The sequence below is a fragment of the Haliaeetus albicilla genome, chromosome 9, assembly GCF_947461875.1.
Source record: "Haliaeetus albicilla chromosome 9, bHalAlb1.1, whole genome shotgun sequence".
Taxonomy (NCBI): domain Eukaryota; kingdom Metazoa; phylum Chordata; class Aves; order Accipitriformes; family Accipitridae; genus Haliaeetus; species Haliaeetus albicilla.
In genome coordinates this window covers 7,780,400-7,800,063 of record NC_091491.1, presented here as the reverse complement: position 1 = coordinate 7,800,063, position 19,664 = coordinate 7,780,400, and the positions used below count along the sequence as shown (strand labels likewise).

At 49.6% G+C, this 19,664-nt stretch overlaps 1 protein-coding gene across 2 annotated transcripts in view; it reads right to left on the bottom strand.

Moving 5' to 3' along the window:
• The window catches only part of POR (cytochrome p450 oxidoreductase), a 28,818-nt gene extending 9,541 nt beyond the window's left edge, over positions 1-19,277 (bottom strand). The window contains exons 1-4 of one of the 2 annotated variants that reach the window (XM_069791384.1): positions 19,139-19,277; positions 8,752-8,944; positions 1,349-1,397; positions 362-490 (exon numbers count right to left, since the gene is read on the bottom strand). In XM_069791384.1, the coding sequence (XP_069647485.1) occupies positions 362-490; positions 1,349-1,397; positions 8,752-8,930 (357 nt within the window). In that variant the 5' untranslated portion in view covers positions 8,931-8,944; positions 19,139-19,277. Of the gene's footprint in view, positions 1-361; positions 491-1,348; positions 1,398-8,751; positions 8,945-14,498; positions 14,681-19,138 lie in introns of those variants that run through there. The other variant, XM_069791383.1, reaches the window with a different exon arrangement.
• Positions 19,278-19,664: the final 387 nt, after the last annotated feature.

The following is a 19,664-nucleotide window of genomic DNA, read 5'->3' as shown; positions in this document are numbered from 1 at the left end:
AGCATCATTGCTCACTCTGGAGAACAACACAATGTCAATGCCTCTGACCAAGACTGCAGCAGTATGGGACCAATGCTAACTACAGAAGGAATACAGAGCAAGTTTCATGCTGCCAGCGGATGACTTGCAACTCCCAGACACTCCAGGCTACCTTCCTCTTTCAGTCGTGTTGTAGTGTTCACTCCAAATCCGTAGAATGGCAAGGACCAAGCCCATCTCTGCATCTCTCAGGCTGATCTTTTCTTCCCTAAATGACACTACTAAAAGGGCAACTGTCCCTTGGCCAGGTTCTTTCTGGGGCTTTTTTTAGAGGACACTAAAAGGATGTTACCTATCCTGAGGCTGTTCATGGCTAAATTACCAAGTCATACTCCTCTGGATCCGCTGCCATGCCCCGGAGCCCATAGCGATGAGCGTCTTTGGAGAGACGATTGGCAAACTCCTCTGCTGTACCCGTCTGGGAACCATAGAAAACCACTATGTTTCGCCCCTGGAGAGAAAAAGAAATCCCTGTTAAATGGCGATTACTCATTTCACAAATGCATGGACAAAACACATCTTGTCAGAGACAAAGGAAAGGCCTGGGATCAAGAGCCCTGGACTGCAACCTAAAAACAACTAGGAGTCTGCACTTGTACGGGACTCCATGTCAGGTTTGCAGCAGAAAACTCAAGGTTAAGCTGTTAATAAGAACATGACTCTTGTCAGTCTCAGAGGGGTGACTCAAGTCAAACTAAAACCCAAAGCAAAGAATAAACCTTCAAGATTTATTCTCAGCCTCAAGGCTGCAGCTCAACTCCTCGAAACAGGGAACTCCCTGGATGAGAAAGCAGACTTGCCTAAGCTTTGGGAAAGTGCCTAAGCACTGGAGCTCCTCCTCTGCTGCAAGCCAGCTACTTTGAAGTAAAACAGAAGATATATCCAGCCCTTGCTTCTTCCTCTGTTTCCTCTTGTGTCCAGTCCAGCAGAGTCAAAAGCTGCCAGTTCTGTGTACAACAACTCCCATTCCAGAGTGAGCCAGTTTGGGACTCAACCACACAGATAAACAACTGCCAGCCAATGACTTTAAAGTCTCTGCCATTTCCCTCCTGACTTTGATCTCGTATTACACTTTTTTTGCACCAAATTTTCACTTTAATTTCTTCTCTAAGAACATCTCTCAGGCATAGACTGAAAGAGCTATTCCTGTCTGTCCACACAGCCTTCCCCTGGATGCTCTTTGCAGCAGACGTGTCTGTATCCAAACCAGTCCCCCCGCTGACAGCTAGACAGTCTCCAGAGGAAACCGGGAAGGACACGAGCTCCCCCACCTTCCCAGCACCCCACATAGCCAGAGCAAGAAGCTTACCGTCTTCTTCATCTTCTCAATGAAGCTGCTGTCCCTCACCGGAGCTGCTCTGAAAGACAGGAGGAAACTCCTTTCAGATAAGCACGCTCATTCTTTAAGGTCAGGAATAAGCAAGTGGGGAAAAAGTGGCCCCCAGATCTCAGGAAGGCTGCCCAAAGGGGCGAGAGTCCCCATTGACCGTTGTTATTTACCCTGTCCCAGGGATGCCCATCGCTCAGCTGCAGGGCTTCTCTGCACCCAACTAAGAAGCGGGGACTCTTGAGAACAGAGGGGAAAAGCTGACCCCCTGCCTTACCTCCATTGATAAACCCTCCCACAGGCAAAGCCCAGACACTCAGCCCTGGCCATCAGGAAACCTTTACTCTATCAACTGCTCTGAGAGGTTTCATAGCTGAGCAGGTTACAAGGATCTAAACGAGCTATGATGCAAGAGTAGGTCTCCAGGTAAATCTCAGGGGCCAAGCCACAGTGGGAGAGAAGGCAATGGAGAGCTCCTTGTTTCCCTCACCACAGCAGACAGGCAAGGGATCGGTCCTGAGCCATGCCCCCCAGGGTGGATTCCCCAAGCTTGAAGTCAGACAGGGCTAAAAACCAGCTGTTCCAACCTCAAAACAGCATGCCAGACATGAGTCCCAGAGCTGGAGAACCCTGCGGAGCAGACAGATGCAGCTGATCAGACCCACAGAGCCGCCAGCAAGGCAACCGCTGCCTGCAAAGGTCCCACAGGGCTCATTCCCACACCAGGGTTTCTGTCCCCAGTGTGGATCTCTGACAGAGACCGTTTGCATTATTGCATGGAGGTGGCTTTCTCTAGCTCAGAAGAGGGAACAACTATGACAGCATCAGAAACTTCAAAGCAGAGATTCACACTACTATGGCTACCCTATTAGATAGGAAGCCAGAAGAGCTTTGCTATCCTAAGCACACCCATGGGTTTTCAGTGTCACAGGGTGAAAGCAACCCAGCCCTGGGGACCGTGGGAGCCTCACAAGCAGAGGTGGCTCTAGCTACAGTCGGATTAGGCACTGGGGTCTTTTCAAGGCAGGAAAACAAGTGCCAGGACCTCATTTGCCGTCTTCCCCACTGGAGCTTTGGTAGTGGGGAAGAACGTGGGACCCATTCCTGTTACTCTTTCACAATGGAAGAATGCAAGGCTGGGTCTCCTGTGGGAAGAGAGAAGCCTCCAGGCAAAAAACAAATGGCTTTGGCTCCAGCCCATGTGAGAATGTGCAGAGCTCACTAACAGTTTCCTAAACTCTGCAGTCCAGAGGGAGGGATCTTTGCGGATGTGGCGAGACATTTGCAAAGCGTGCACACACACACACGCACACACACACAGTGTGGCAGGGTGGAGGACGTTCAGTAAAGCATGCCTTCAAGCATCCCTTTCTACCCAAAGGTATGAAGGAGCTCTGTAACCGGGTCTGACAGCTCCGCGCACCAACACAGGCTCATACAGCATGCATGGAAGACAAGCAAACCCTACCCAAAAAAGCTAGCCAGGGCAGCTGTGCTCCCAGGAGAGAGCTGCTTCGCACCCCCCACTTTGCTCTCTCAGCAGTTAACAATCTCCCCATGTTGTCCTTTGCCCCCTCTTGGGAACAGAGATATCGCAAGCATCTTAAGAGAGCAGCCCCAACCCTGCCCAGCCTACCACTGGGACTGGGACTCGGGAGAGCTGCCCCCAAGCCTGCTCACAAGACTCAGCTCTCCCTTAGCTTTTGGCTTCCTGGTGAACCTCTTTGGTTTACTGCCCTCTGCAAATGAGATCCAATTAAAATAGCTGTTGGGTCAACTGCTAAACAAAATGCTTTTTAAAAGAGGAAAAAAAAAGGGTTTAGATCCTTTCAGCAAGCTCCCTTTGGAAGAGAAAAGGGAGCACATGGAGCTTGTCCATTTTCAAAGGAGGCAACCCTGCACTGAAGTGTTGTGGTGGAGAACAGTCTGTGCCTCAGACACAGAAGAAATAATGAGTCTGGCTTTTGAAAAAAAGGCTACACAACTCCCTGAAATTGCTTCATCAGGGTGGCTTGAAAATCTGAGCTGCAAAAATGCACAGATGCCGAAGACAGAAATGACACTCATTTTCAACAGTCAGCCTGGAAAACTTAGAAGAGAAAGCCTGTTTTCAGCAACGACTGCTCTTACAGCTTAGATAGCTCAGAGTAGAAGAAGAGAGAGTAGAGAGTTAGAAGAAGTGACGGGTGGAGGAAAGGGGATTAAGTCCATTGTCAGAGTGAGTCTTTTGCTTGTACAGATTGCCTAGCCTTGGTGAGAGCCCACAGCACAAGCAACTCCCAGGGCGCTCTGTCACTTTGATTTCAGGAGAAAGAAAGGGGGAGGAAGTTCCAAACAGCTCAGCAACAATACCAAAGTCTCCATCTCAGCTGAACACCTCTCCTTCAGAAAGTTCCCATGCCCATAGCTTTCCTCCCGAAAGCATACGTACATCCAGAAGTGAGAAAGCAGCCTGGACACTGCAGAGGAACTGAGCACCGACAGCAGAGTCTCCTCTGGAGCAGCCTGCCTCCGAGCAGAGCCTCTCCCCTTCCTTCTCCTCCTGCCCCAGAATGGAGAGGTGCCCCACTCCACCCAGCTCTGGGGAAGCAGAAGCTACCCTCCGAGTCAGAGTGATCCCGCCTGCCCATCGGGCAGATTAACTCACCTCAACACGGCCGCCTCTTCTCGTGGGGCCGAGTACACACAGCCCATGGTCAGGGCAGGGAAGAGGCAGACAAAGAGTCGCAGGGCAGCCGTGTCCGTCTGCAAGGGGAGGTGTGGGGGGACGGATCTAACTTAGCTCTGGAGCAACACGCACACAAGCCTTTCCATTCTGCTCCTCCTGGGCATTAAAGCCAAGCGTCAGCCTTTTGTTAAGAAGAAGAGAGCCGGCACAAAAGGTCCCGGCACAGGTCATAGCAGGAGTGGTCTTGCCCAGTCAGATCCTCATGGCGGGGCTTTGGAAGTTACCAAGTGGATCCGCGCAGTCCTGAGAAACTGCAACATCTGGCAGCAGTGGCAGAAAGGAATTAGGAGTGGAGAATGAAACCTCCCAGGATCCTCCGCAGCACACATCCCTCTCCCATCCGTGTGGAGCAGAGGGACGGGACACAAAACCCTCCCCCAGCCTTGTTACCTTGGAAACTGTTTATATCACAGCTGCTTTTATATATATTCTTTAAAAAAAAAAAAAAAAAAAGTCGATGCCGTAGCTGAATGAAACGATTCCAGACACTGCGTGAGCAACGCTACGGGTAACTATGGCAGTGCCATTACGGAGGTAGCTCAAAGGAGTTTATTCTCTTCAGGATCCTATTAAATTAAATTAGAGATGGTCTCTCTCTCTCACACACACACACGCAGGCAGCAAAGAGAGCTAATCAGGCTAAGGAGTTGGAGCAATTCCTGCCACAGGAAGCCCCACAAGCACCAGGGAATGGATTTCTCTATAGCTGCAGAATAGAGATAAGCCAATTTCTGCCCCAAACAATGTTAAAGACGGGGGGGAGAATGAAGGGGGTGACACCCAGCATACCAATCACTGTCTCGCCTGCATCTGCCCAGGGCAACAGTCTGCACAACTCCAGAGCGGGCACATGAGAAAGGAAAGAAATCTGCAATTGAGAAACACACAGAGGAGGTGCAGCCAAAGAATAAAAATAAATTAGTGCATTCCCCAGCAATGCCCCTGCAAGGAAGCGCAGTGGCCTTGACTGCGTGGTGATCAAGAGCCATTCTCCCTAATGACATCTGCAGAGCAGGCTGTGGGGAAAGCTGCTCCAGTGGTTTCAATTAAGTCTGAAAATGGTCAAAATGCAAGCAATCCTCAGATGGTGGTATCCCGGCCTGCCTCAAGCACACATGTATTACACAACACAGGTACAGGACATCTCGTACACAGGAAACCTCCGCATATGCTGGACTCTGCCCCTTCTCTGCGTGCTTTGGGCAGGAAAACAGCTCTGCTTGGCTGTAAGCATGAGGGATCAGCAAGTGCCCGAGCTGTGGCTGAACCCAGAGACACATCGTCAGGGCAAGATCATGATCGTTCCTGGGCCACGCAGGCTGGTGAAACCATGCAGAACGAACCCAGTCCAGGTGCCATCCAGAACAGGGTATTTTGACCATGCATCTGTTCTTCCAAAATCAAGGGCAGCTGCAGCAGCGGCATTTCCTTTGCAGACCCTGCTGAGCTGATGTGGCTTGATCAAGCTATGCTGCTCAATAGCGGCTCCCAAAAACCCCAGGAGGGCACGGAGTTGCTGGACGCTGTGTTCAGGTCGGAGACTCTGCTTGCACTCTCCCACGTTGCAAGCAAACCCTTTGAAGCAGCAGCCATCATCACGCATCTGAACTGCTGTTCAGCACTTCTGTCCTTAGGTCTTCCAAGGCTGAAGCTGAAGTTGGGGGCCAAAGTGGCACAACAAAAACTGTCACCCAATACCATCAGATAAAGCAGTTCAGGACAGTTTGGCGAGTCAAGGCAGAGCTGCAGTGAATGTGCTGAAGAAAAGCAACACCTCTTAAGGTCAAGCCTCTCCACGTCAGCCAGAGACAGCCCTGCCAAGGGCTCTCTGCCTTCATGGGTCTGGGACAGCTTCCCTGCAGATGCGCCTGCCCTTGCCTGCCCATAGACCAGCTTGCTGTATCCAGCCAGACAAAGACAGCGGCTGAGAGTGTGATCCTGTATCTTGCCGATTTGCTTGTTCGTCAGAAAGGAAACTCCACCCCAGACTCAAGGATGACAGGAGGGAAGGAAATCCTGGCTGAACAAGCTTGTTTTCCCCACTCATTTCCCTCCCAGTTCCAAGTGTCCCATAAAATAACACTGCAAGAGCTGCAGGAAGTCGCTGTCTCTGTCCTGGAGGACGGACGTGCCACCAGCCACAGTCTTGGCTTACGGGTCCACACTGCCCTCAGACCAGCTTGCTACAATGACCACAGCAGGGCTGCAGTACACAGTGGCAGGGTCAGGCTTAATGTATAGGGAAAAACTATTTCAAAGCCTCCTCACTATTTACCTGCCTGGCTGTCACTTTTCAATTATGTCAGACAACGTCCGGAGCAACCTCGCCTCTCCCCGCTGGCTATCGGTGATGGGAGGTGCTCCTTTTCCACAGCTCTTGCAAGGAGCAGTTGCACAGTGCTCCCTGCTAGCCGTCTCCCATGCAGACAGAGAAGGCAGCACAGACCCCACAGACGAAACATAGGCAAAATGCCCGTGAGTAAGCTCAAAGCCAAAACCTGCAGCCAGTCTCAGATGGAAGCCCACAGACTGAGGTCTTGCAGCAGGACAAGGTGGTAACACGCACGCGGGGGGAGTCAGAAAGCTTCTCTGCAGCATGACTTCTCTGCAGCGTGACTTCTCTGCAAGGTCATGACAGCCTCTGGAAGAGCTGCACGTGATGGGTGGTAGGTGGAAACAGTCACAAGGACAGTGAGCGCGGGAGCTCTCCGAGTCAATCTGTGCCATGTCGGGATCTAATTTCAGATTGATAGTGCCATTTCTCCAGCCAACTTAGCTCTCATCGCAGTGCAACCGTTCTCGTTACGGTCTCCAGAGGCAACCACACACACTGATACACACAGCCTACTCTCACAGACACAAAAGGGAAAGTATCTGACCTATCCAACAAAACAAATTCCCAAGGTAAGGCTATCTGTGCCTGCTTGGCCAGGCTGCTACCAGCCTCATGGGCACCTGTCTGCACAAAGTACTGCAGCCAGGGACATTTCTTCCTTTTAAAACCCTCCCAGACAGAAAATGTACTTTCCATCCTCCTGCGACACCAGCGTGTGCAGCCAGCCTGAGAGTTTGTTGTGAGCTGTGTGCTACTCCTCCCATTACTCAGGGACTTCACAACAGACCTGGCATCCCAGGCTTGCCTTTAAGCAGAGGGCTCTGCCACCAGAGGAGAGGGTTATGATCTGAACAAAGTGGAAACGATGAGATCAAACCTGGTCCTTTTCAATTATGACCTGAATTACAACTGGATGACGAGCCCTGAAAACTGAAAGCTGCATAACCCACTAAGGTAGACATACAGGTCTGAGATAACAGACCCACAACTGCTTGCTGTGTTTGATTTAGCTTTTACACACAGGGTAACAGGAGTATCAATCCCCTGCTGAAATGCCTTGGCATATCACCAAACGTCCTCATCTGAGCAGCCTATGGACAGGTCCTGCCACAGCTTCTTTCCATGCTGGGCTGTAACACTTCGAAATGAAGGACTGAGAAGTATTTCTTGCCAGAGCAGCACCCGCTAAGTGCCACGGGGAGAAAGCCACTTCACACAGGACACCTTGCTGGTGCAACTGTATACGTTAAATCTTGAACCTACTGCAAGCAGCCAGACATCACCTTCCCCCTCCTTGTGGCATGGCCTTACAAGCAACGACTCAGGACTGGGAGGACTACAGTGAATTTGCAGCCAATGCTACAAACCCAGAGGACTGACCTTTGTTGTGTGGTTACCTTCTGCAAAGGCCTAATACTGGAAAGCACAGAGCTGGGCTAAGGCTGAGGCTCGCTTTCTTTCTGGGGCAAACTGCACCCACACAGGGAACAGATCCGAGGAGACTGAGGGGAAAGGTACTGCACAATGCCAGCTCCTATGGTCTCTGCTGCAGTGGGTTTCAAACTTCTATTTAATGCTCTTACCAATGCTCCAGAAGGAAACAGAAGGAATGAGCTAAGAGGTCCAGACGAAAACTGATGTTAAGTTTGGTATGTGACTGAGATGAGGAACTAAATGCACCCAGACCTCCACCAACATGGCTTGCTCCTGGCCCTAAGCCCTTTGCAGAAGACAAGGTGGAACAAGGACCTCTCCCTCTCCAAATCCAGTCTCCTGCTGTGGTGGTAACCTGGCATGAAAGCCAAGCAAGTTTCACAAGAGCTGCCAAGCAGCTCGTGCCCAGGAATTATCTCCCAGCTCCCCAAGACTATTTCTTCTCTTCATAGTTAAAGGCAGATAAGACTTCTGATAGGAAACCTGCTTAAAAGCAAGTCCACTTTTCTCCAGATTTATCTAAATATGACTTTTATCAGAAAATGCAGAGAATAGCCAAAGCAATCCTTAAGAGTTCTGAAGTACAGCCAGAGGCTTTCCTGCCTTACCTTTTCTTGCCTTGCCTAGGAAAGACAAATTACTAATTTGGGCCACACGGTGGGGTAAGGCAGAACTGCGGCCTGGCTCTTCCACGGGGATTTCTGCATTGCGAGGTGAACACGCAGCTCAGAAGAAATATGAGGGGAGTGAAATGCACTTTGGGACCAAGTCCCCTCACCTGGGGACCTCCTATAATCCAGCTGAGCCTCCTGCACAGCCTCCAAGGACCCACCATAAGCAAGACAGAAAGCTACACTCACCCCATGCTGTCTGAGAGTTGTTACTTACACCGATTGCATTTTGGGGAGGTCTGGAACTTCCTCCTTTTTCTTGCGGAAGAAGAACCAGTAAGTAAAAAGCCCAACGATGAGTGAGATGAGAAACAGGTCCATCATGCTGAAGGCAGAGTCTTGCTGTGCGCTGTTGTCAGGAGGGGAGATGTTCGGTTCCATGCCAGCATCCCCCATGATGGTCAAAGGCACTGCAAGCAAAGAAAAACAAATGAACACCAGCAGTCACACAGTGCCACAGAAGACCAGAAGAGCATTAGGGGACACTTAAGAGTATGCTTTTTCACTGTACTTTTAGTCCTAGGAGCACAAGACAGCCCAACTCTTTGGAGAAAGGCTTTACACCACAATACTGCAAGATCCTTTTGCATCCCAAGGTATCTCGCTGTCCCACCAAGCTTTTCCCTTCCTGTTGCATCCATGCTGATCAATCAGAAGTGATTTCTGCTCTCTCTTTGCCAGCACCACCGGAGCAGCCCCACATTCCAGCCAGGGAGCTCAACCTGGCTCCTACTAACACCCCAGCAAAACTGAACAGGGACTCATGGCCAGCCTTTACTAAAGCCCTTACTCACCACAGAGCCCACGGGGTGTTAGTGGGGGAAGACCCCACTCTTCCAGTCACGCCACAGATCTGGGGCTTTCTCCCTCCTTTCCACAAGGTGATGCGATGCCCCAGATCTACTGCTGTGCTTAGTAACCACAGAGCAGAACTGTGGCATGGTACTTCTGTGAGCATCCCCACATTAGGTCATTACAACACAAATTATGAATACTTTTGATTTACTATACACCTCCACATGCAGATTGGATTTACTATCTATTTACTATTCTTTTTGGGCCGATGACCTCCCAGTCCTCTTCACTATCTTCCCCAGTTTAACTTCCATCTCCTCGAATTACTCCTTTCCACTTGCCAAGGCAGAGTTTAAGTGACTTGTGACTTGCCTATGGCCATACCCAGAGTCCGCAGTGGTGCAAGGATAAGCACCCAGCCCTGAAGTGCCTGACTAGCCCTATGACCCCTGTCCTTCCCCTGGGAAGCCACCCATCACTCACCCCTTCCTGCTGCTCTGCCAAAGCTCTGAACTTCTCTGACCCTAGTCCAGATTGCAAGATTATCTTCCCAACACACAAGGGCGCACTCTGTCCAAACAAACAGATAATCAACTCAAAACTTGATTTGTAAGGGCAAAGTGACTCTCTTCTTGTACTTGGGCATCCTGCCAACCCAGGAGACCATGGACATTTGAACTTGCACACAGAAAACTGATTCAGAGCTGCAGGGGTGCCACTGGAGAGAAAGGACATGTCCCATGGCTGAGCCGTGTGGGGAGAGTTAACCTGTTCAGCAAACACGTGCCTGCTGGAGAAAAGCTCCCAGACAGCTTTCCTGGGGGCTGAAAGAGAAGCAGCAAACTCCAAGCTGTGCCTGGGCTGAGAAAGAAAACTGAAGTTTAAGGTTATGCTAATGAATTCACAAGTTGGGAAGAAAAGGGAAGGTGGTGCTTAGGGAGCGCTAAAAAGGGAGACCAGGTCTTCAGCAAAGAAGAACCCCTTGTTGTTACTCCTACAAAGAAAAAGTCCAGCTCTGGAGAACAGAAAGTACTCTGCCACAGGCCACCAGCTATAAAAGGCAGCTCTGCAGAGTGTAGGGAGAAGTCCACAGCCACCTGGCAGTAATCATGGGTGGGCTCCTGGGTACTTTTGCAGCCCAACTAGTTCTCGACCCCACAAGAAGTTTAATTTGGTGGAAAACTTGGCAAGTGACTGTAGTACGAAGGGTACTAAAACACCACGCATTAGGTTCCCAGAGATGACGCTAAGCAGGGAGTTGGAAGAAAAATGCGAGTGATGAGACTGCAGACAAGCAAATTGCCCATTCCTCTCCATCAGGCAGGTCACCCCGTCCTCCCGCCTTGCAGACAGGCTTTCCATCACTGGATCTCAGAGCCAGGCAAGAGCTGTGTGTTATTTCTGTACAACTGTAGACTAAACTGTTAGTTAAAGCCTCCACAACTGGAGCTTAGTTGGCAAAAAGGCACAGCTCCCAGCAGGGTGCCTCACCTCCTCCTTATTCAGTTCCAGTAAATCACCAAGGAGCTGGTCTGGCAACTGACACCAAGGAAATGAACCAGTAGGGGGAAAAAAGTTGCTGGTTTATTGCCTTCACTCCCAGTAAAACCTCAGAAGTTTTAATTGCAAGCTCTTCTCCTCGTCACTGCCACCCCACCTCATCTGTAGGAAGATCTCAATCAAAAACTGCCAGATGACCCATCCTCTCACACACAATTTTGGTTCTTGCTGTCTCTCATCACTTGAATTGCTCATTAAGTCTCGGGGCAAAGAACCCCTGAGGGTTGCTGGTCAATGCTTCCCCAGGGAGCCTCAGCTGCTGCTTATGCACAGCACGGCCCCAACTCTTCTGCAAAGAGATGGAGGAAGCAGTGCCCGAACACAGGCAGTAGGCTGCCTCGATAAACATCTCCAATACTGCAAGGTGCATTTTTTTCAGTGCCAGCTTCCATTGCCCAAATTACATGAGGGTGATCGGTTCCACTCATACAGGGCAGTGATGGCCACGTCAGTAAGTTTATCCTCAGCAACAGCCTTTCTTTCACCCACTTTCCTTGACAAGCCCTTTCCCATGGTACATAAGGTAATGACAAACCTTTGCTTAGAGGAAGCCATAAAAAAAACCAAGGCTGGAGACCACACTAAGCTGGTTTGGGGCAGCAGATGCACACCTTCCCTTCTGAGCACCAAATCTAGCACTCACAGCAGCCAAGCCCTAGGAAAGCCTCTTTGCACAAAGCACAGCAGTATCTCTTGTAATAAACTGCATGGGGAGGAGAGTTTCAAGCTAGACACATCTTTGGTGAGTGGCAGCCAGCCCAGGGTGGAACGCTTATAGGCTGCATATGCTTGGCCCCACAGCAACTCCCCTCCCAGCTGCCGATAGCTCAGACATGGATATTTGCCAGCTGCCCTTACACAGGACGAGAGAATGAGTTCCTGGGCTCATCAGCAAAGTGAGGGCTATGTCTCCAGCAGCAATTATTGCCATGCCCAAAGCAGCAGAGCTTCTGGCCTCCCAGAACAGAGGGGACAAGCAGCAGCCATGAGGGGTTTTGCTTTTTGAAGCCTCGGGAGGTGGTCTGCTCTCCCAAGCAGTGACGCCTTGGAAAGACGCATCCTCAGGAATGAAGCTCCCAGGAATGCAGCATGGACAGATGCAGGGGAGGAAGCCATACTATCTCCTGGCCTTCACCACACTGCAGCTCTCCAGCATTTCAAAGGGGAACCCTACAGCTGCAGCAGCAGCCAGACCACCCACTAACTCCCCGCACCCATAGCCAGAGGGAAGAGCACCATTTCTGGAGGCTTATGAGTCTGGTGCATGGACCAGAGTCTTGGCTTGGTCTCCCCTCTCCATTCACAAGTCCCACAGCATAAAGGTTATATACTGACCTCTAACTCTGGAAGGAAGGACAGTTGTTCTCTAGTGATGGAACCAAAGACACAAGAACTGCTTTAATTTTGATGATGGGCTCCATCTGGTCCTGGACATTTAGTTATTCAAGTCCTATATCACAGCTACAGGTTCTTCTTTTTGCTCCCCACCCTTAGGAAAAGGTTTGCTTAGATATATCAAGAGAAAGGCAAAGGATGTGGAATTAGACCTCACACTTCTTTTTTTAAAGAGTTGTCATAACTCAGGAACTATTTAACTCACTTCACCTAGCACAGGAAGATTATTCCTCAATTTATCTCAGTCTGACCTAGTTGGCTGTAACAATTATTTTCCAGAAGTTCACAGCAATTCATTTTCAAATACGTGTCCTTTTCTAACTTCCAGTGAAAAGAAACCTGACTCTTATTTGGAATTTAGCTATCCTGGAAATCCTGCAGTCTCTGGAAGGACCCCAATAGAACCAGATCAGGGTTTTAAAGGGGAAAAGAAATTTATGATGCAGAAGTAAAAGTTCCCCTGACACCAGTTTCAAAGGTAGTTACTTTATGCCCATTGTTTATTATGTCTTCAATCAAGACAAGACAGACCTCCATTTCCCCTTTTTTTTTTTTAAATCATGGCTGCAGTTCCTGGATCCTTGTTTATGCACACAGTATCTGGTGTAAAGCAACCAGTCTCAGCCGAGATGTGAGGCACCTATGTCACACAGAAAAGTCACAACATTTTGAAAGATTGCAATCAAGTGATGCTATATTTTAGCGCAGCTTTTCAGCTTCTGAATGCAGCTTCTAAACCTGGGAAGTTGCTTGATTCGCAATCATTCAAATCACCGGGGACCCTCTCTGCACATCTCCATGCTGCCAAACAGATGCACTTCCTTCTCATATTAAAAACCATATTCCTACGTCTCATGCACATCTCAAGCAAAGGACTGGAAGCACTGTCAGTGTCAGGCATCCTCAAATTCCCCACATTTTCCACGTGGACAAAAGGTGCTATCACATCATAGCATTAAAAAAATTAAAATATAAATAAAAATAGTATCACAACAAACAAGATGGGATGGGGAGTGCCTTAAAAGCCAAGTGATCAGCAACCCGAAGAGATCCATTCTTTCCCCTCTCTTGCACACAGCCAATGGCAGCATTAGGAGATGGTGGAGCAGATGCCCCCAAAAGCACGCTGCAGCCCTCAACTCCAGCTGGCAGGCACAGCATCATAGTCATGAAACATGGCTGGGAGGTCTCCCTTTCTGCCAAATACAAGGACATTCCTCCAAGTCACATTGCAGCATCTTCTTGTGACCAAAAAGCCTTGTCTCTGAAGCTAAGTTGTCGATCTGGGCAGGAAGTTGGCTCTTTGAGTTGAAGTAGCCTTTTATTTATAAAATGCTTGGGATGAGTTTCAAGTATCTCAGGACAGTTTGGCTTCCTGGTCCCAGATCAGGACTGCAGCCTGTGACTCTTGCTCCAAAAATGAGTGACCTAGCCCTGTGCCTTCATAACCACGCCACAACCCACAGCATCAGCCCTGCTCACATGAGAGGGAAAGGAGAAGGAAGACTGCTGACCAAGCACAGGCCCGGGCTGCTCACTGCTCCCACCTCCAATAACCCGATCCCCAGGCTCCAGCTGATCACAACCTGTAGCACCAAGAAGCCCCCGAGTTCAGCTCAACACAGCAGAGAGGGCTCCCCACAATCCCTGTACACCCACACAGTGATAGGCACAAATCCTGCTGTGCCCTATGGACTCTGCCTGCCCTGGCATGGGGCAGTACAGAGGCTGCACCCCCATCTCCCATGGCCCTGAGCTTATTGAAACAGCCAGTTTTCCTAACGGGAACCAAGCGGCAGCAGCACTCTTTGGACACCTGCAGATAAACACAGGAGCTGCAGGCAGCAGCTCTATTTTGCAGTACGTGCGGACAAAAATCTGTGACAACCAAGTCAAATGAGGAATTGAGTGACATGAACGCATGCAATGCCATTAGCCACTGTCACCCAACCCTCGCACCAATGCCAGGCACCGTTCAAAGGATGCTCAGCATGGCGCAGACAGCCAAGCCTTGCCCAGCCCACAGCAAGGTCCAGGCTGTCTCAGAGAGATGCTAGCAGGGACACCAGGTAGCCAGTCTGAAGTCAAACCATGCCTGCAGGAACGAGCTCGCCACACATCGCGCAGCAACGCCATCACGCCGCCAACACAAGCCCCGCAGTGCCCAGTTCCTCCATGCTAGCCACCCCATTCACACCCAGCAAGGACACTTACCAAAGGACTGCCTTCTGGTTTCTTGTAAACGGGAATCCATGCAAGTCACCACCACATCTAACAGCAGCACACACTCAAAAAGCTACCGGTTCTTTCAGACTGGCTTTCTCAAGTCAGACTCCCAGTAAAAGCCCTGCACAGCCGCACCAGGGAAGGGGACAAAGGGGCACTGCTGGCAGAGCCAACCTGGCGGAGCACTCTTCTTGCTCTCTGCAGCCACATGATGATGACCCTCGTGTCACTGACTCAGCACTTGCATTGCATTAGCGAACAAAGCGGAAACACAGCTGTGCCAATTTCTAGCACTGGAAGCTCTGCACAGCTGGGGATGTCAGCATTACCACAAGATCTGCCACAGCCATCTTTCTGATTGAGAGGGACCAACCTGAATTCCCTAGGTGCAGGAGGGTGTCCATGACCAGACCCCCCTCCCCACCACATGCCTGGCCTGCCCCTGGGATCACCCTTTCTCTCGTGCTGACCATCCTTGCACGGCATGGCATATGGCACAACACATATCAGGGACATGACCAGCCTCAAGAAGAAGCCTCACAAAAAAACCCTACAGTTTTAAACCAGAGATTTCTGTGCCCAGTCTCTTCTGAATCTCACTGCAGTGAAGACTTTCCTGCATGCTAGTGTGTGGTATTAGGCCAGGAGACCCTTGGGGCAAAACCAGATTTCTCTTGTTCCTCTTCGGATATGAATGCAACCGATTAGAATAAGAAATTCTGTTTACATCAGCCTGTGCCAGTTACTGGCCTCAACAAGTCTCAAATTAGCTCTTTTTCCCTTCCTTTTCAGTAAAAGGAGACCTGGCAAGAAAAGTGGTCCTTTCCAAAACAAAAGCGGACCACTGAAGCTGGCACTCAGATCCAGGTTATTTAACATTGCCTTCAACAGCCCTTGGATTAGCCTTTTCTCTGCAGCTCTGCCGCGCAGAGATCGCGTTTCCTCTCAGTAAGAGGCCTTTGGTCCGCCCAGATGAGTGGCTGTGCTTGGTCTGGTCTGCACAGGCTCCCTGCTTTGCGTGGGACCACACTACAGGCGAGTTCCTGGGCTCCTGGGGGCTGCGCTGGGGAAAGCAGGCATGGTGGGAGACCTCACAGCTTCCTCGCTCCATCAGCCTCAGCTCGAGCACCAGTGTTGGGGCTCGCTGTGAAACAGGGCGGCCGCTGCACATGGTGAGCCAAAGGCATGCTTTCCTCATCACAGCAATAACAAGCGGTGATCCAGGGCTGACTTTCACCAATGCCCACAACAACAAGGTTTAGCTTTCACTACGCATGAAGGCTCACTACGCCTAGCACTTCTGTATCACTTTCTTCCCACATACGTAAAAAAACATCCCAGCACATCCCACAACTTCCCATTAACCACCATCAGCTCAGTAAAGAAGGGTGGAAAGCAGCAGTCTCTTTTTCACGCAATACTGGGAAAGTGACTCTCCGTGGGCCTCTCGTCACTTCCAGCAACTTGGAACCCCCCACCTAAACAGAGGACTTGGCTGCAGCAGCACCTCGAGCAGGGGTAAGAAACACACACCCAACTCAAAGCTGGTTTTTTGGTGAAACAGAACAAATTACTCTCACTGTGCAAGGTCTCTTCTAGCCAGACCTTGACACACCGGCTCAGACGTCGGCAGAACTTCTATTTTAGGCATGAGACACATGTGGAGCGTGCATCAGTCAGTCTGGAGCTTGAAACACGGCATATTTGAGCTTTCACTGTCACACTTGCATGTTATTTTTTTTTGGCCAATAGGTCCTTATTCAAGGACAGCAGAGCAGCTGTAAAAGCAAGGAAGAGAACAACAAGAGGAATGGTTTTATTGAGGCAGAAAGCAACTCTACGCTATGGGTATACCAAGGTAGGGCTATGTGGTAAGCCCAGTACGCTGAACAAAAGGACTTATCAAGTATTATCCAACACAAAAATGAATTCAAACTTGCCAAGTTGCCTCAAAAGAAAGCAACCCAGAATTACTGAATTTGCACACTTTCTTTCACCAGATAAAAGCCCGTCTCTCAACCTTTAAACAAGGATGTGGGGCATCTCACCAGCTTAGGCACCTGAACACCTTCCTTCACGGAGATTAACATGAGCCAGCACAAAAAAACAAGTGTTCAAGACTACAGGATAAACAAAACCTGAGAATGGCAGGTAAACTGAACCCCCTGCTAATACTGTTCCGCACCCTCCCCTCCCAGGGAGGGACAAATTTAGAGCACCACACTTCAGGCATTGTTTGAGAGAGGAACAGGGGTCTCAACACCACCAATGTTCAGGAGTTGGGACAAGTCTGCAGGAGTTTTAGACCACCTTATTACCAACTACTGTAGGCACTACTCAGTCAAACCAACAGCTCAGAGGGCTATGCTGCAAAATCTCAGAGGCAACCCATTCAGGCATGCATTTTGCATGGTTCAGCTCCTGCTGAAGATGTTTTTTTAAGATCAAGAGGGAAATACGGTATTTTTTCAGCAGCCTCTTCTGCAAGTGTTTTACCCAATGCTGCCACAGGTGGAAGTTCACTTTCCCCAAACAGGCCATTTGCTTAGCCCCTGCCTGCATTTGTTGAGGGTTTGTGTGACAAGCCGTGATTTTGCCTGCAGCCACTACAGGGAGGGGAGCACTATGGACAGGTTTGGCAGCCACAGACTTTGACCTCTTCCACCAGGAAGAGTTTGGACAGCAAAACCCTCAACCCCCTTTTCATCTGGAAGGTTTCCATTGAAACTGACAGCTGGAAAAGCATCAGAGACACATGGTTAAATAGATCCTGCAAAGGTTTAAGAACTGTAAAGACCTCCAATCAGAGCAGTATGTTTGGGGGATTTATTCATTTAAAGAAAACCAAGCACTGTTTGTATGGAACCAGGACATTTTGTATTTATAAGGTAGCTTTCCTCTGAGGATGCGAGAGCTTTTCAGACACTACATGCCTGTTTCCTACGTTGCTGTGAGGGAAGGAGGTGTTACTGCACAATCCTTACGTCACGTGGTAGCTCAGCAAGAGAGCTGTCCTCCTGGTCCCAGACCCAGGCTCCACATCTGGCTGCTCTATTAGAAGTGTGTGCAGTCACCCTATGAAGCTCCCTGCCTGCTATGGGCAAGGCAATCTGAGCTGGATTTTACTTTCTTGAACACTTGTGAAATACAGACCGCTACCCAGCCCAGTCCCCTGCAATCACACACAACCGCGTGCACCAGCAGACACCAGAACATCAATCCAGTATCCAAAGCAGGTATCCCTGTGCCGAAAAGGGACACCAGGCCACAGGACAACAGACAAGTCAGGCAGGGAGTAAGTGGGGTCACAGGCTGAAAGGCTGACCCTGAGTTGCAAAAACTGCAGCTCTCCAACTCCATACTCCCACTCCAGTACCGTCAACATAAACAGAAGATACTTGACACAGGATTTTTCTTTCCCTTTGTAACACAAACTGCTCCTCTTACCTCCAGTGGCTACGCATACAGCCCTGTTACACAACCAGGGCTTGCACAATCCTTGCAGGCATTTTATCAGCTTGCTCTTCCAAAGCTTGGAGTTAGCTCGAACTGAGAGATGCTAGCAACGACCCATGAAAGCAAGTCAACAGATGCATTTCACAAGCAACCATGCAGCAAGATCCAGCATACTTGCCAGCACCGCAAAGACAAACCTACCAACTCCCCAAGCTAGTTACTAAACCTTCCTGACAGACTTGCACATGCGCTGCCAGAGCCAGATTTTCCAAGGAGAAAAATCCAACCCCGTCTTTAACTCTGAACCTCCCCATCTTCTACTCCATACAGCGAGAACGGAAAGGAAAATGAGTCAATAACTCTATTCCTTGCAAAGGAATAACTGCAGGCCTAGAAGTGGCTGGTAATTAAGCAAAAATACCACCGTAATCTGCCACTATAGGTCAAACTCAGTCACTCTTTGGATCTGTGGCTCTAGAGAAGCCACTGGAAATACAAGCGCTCCTCTTTCGCTCTTTCCAGACTCCATGAGCGATCAACAGCACACAATTGACTTGAATGTTCACTTGGGGAGAAGCAACAAGAGATTACAAGCAGCCTGTAATTATTTGTTCCGACATATGAAATTTCAAACTTTATAAAAAACCAATCTTGGCAGAGGTGCACCTGTCACTGGAGGGCTCATGACTCACTCTCAACAATAGTGTGTATAAAGTAATCTCACCACTCGGATCAAAAGATCACTTTAGGAAAGCAACTTATGCAAGTTCTACAAATTTTTTAGAAGTAGGAGAGCCCATGTCAGGAAACGAACAAAGCTCAGTGTCAGCAGAGGTAACTGCCAGGTGGCTTTCTTTTATATCAGGGGAAAGGGATTGGGAGGACATGGCAGGAGCGCAGACCTGAGCAGGGAAGCCTTTTCCCTAGTCCTTCAGGATCAAGCAAACACATTATCTTGGCTGCGTCACAACAGCCAAAGGAGAGAGTAAAGATCAAATGGGATTTCAGTCTGGACACAGTTCCACATGCCACTTTTGCAGCGGGTGAACTAGGTAAAGAAACCATCGCTCCCAGCTCCTGGCCTGTCAGCTCTCACTGCCAGCCGCCCTCCCCAAACCCAACTGCACCCACAGATGCTCCACAACCTGCGATGCTCAAAAGAAAGAGGTTACCTTGCACCTACGGTTCTGCAAGCAAGCGCTGACGGGGCCTGTGAGCTCCAGCACGAACGGCGGCGAGCAGCAGGGAAAGCCTCCCTCAAAACAAGACAAGGAGTTTTGGTCGTATGGCCCCGTCGAGCTCCTCCAGCTGCTTTGGAAGAAACAAAATAAAAGTTGCAGAAGGCACTTACTTGCTCAACCGTGGCTACCCAGAAGGCACCATCTCGAGATTATTGACTGAACAGGAGGCAACTGCAAAGTAATGACAAAGCAAGAGGTTTTACTCTGTCAGTTAGAGCAGGACAAATTAACAGAGGGTTAAGCCAGCTGTATGACACTACCTCCTCCTTCCTGCCCACTCTTCACCTTACTCTGCAAGATGTAAGGTGAAGATTAAAAGAAAGTGCTCAGTTGCGTCAATTTTTTTTTCCTGTAGCACCAGTATCCTCCCTGCTTCTTCACTGCTTTATAGAAAGTGTTTAGCAAATATAGTTCTTGTGCACCATCACATCCACGTGCAACACAGAGGACTCTCCGA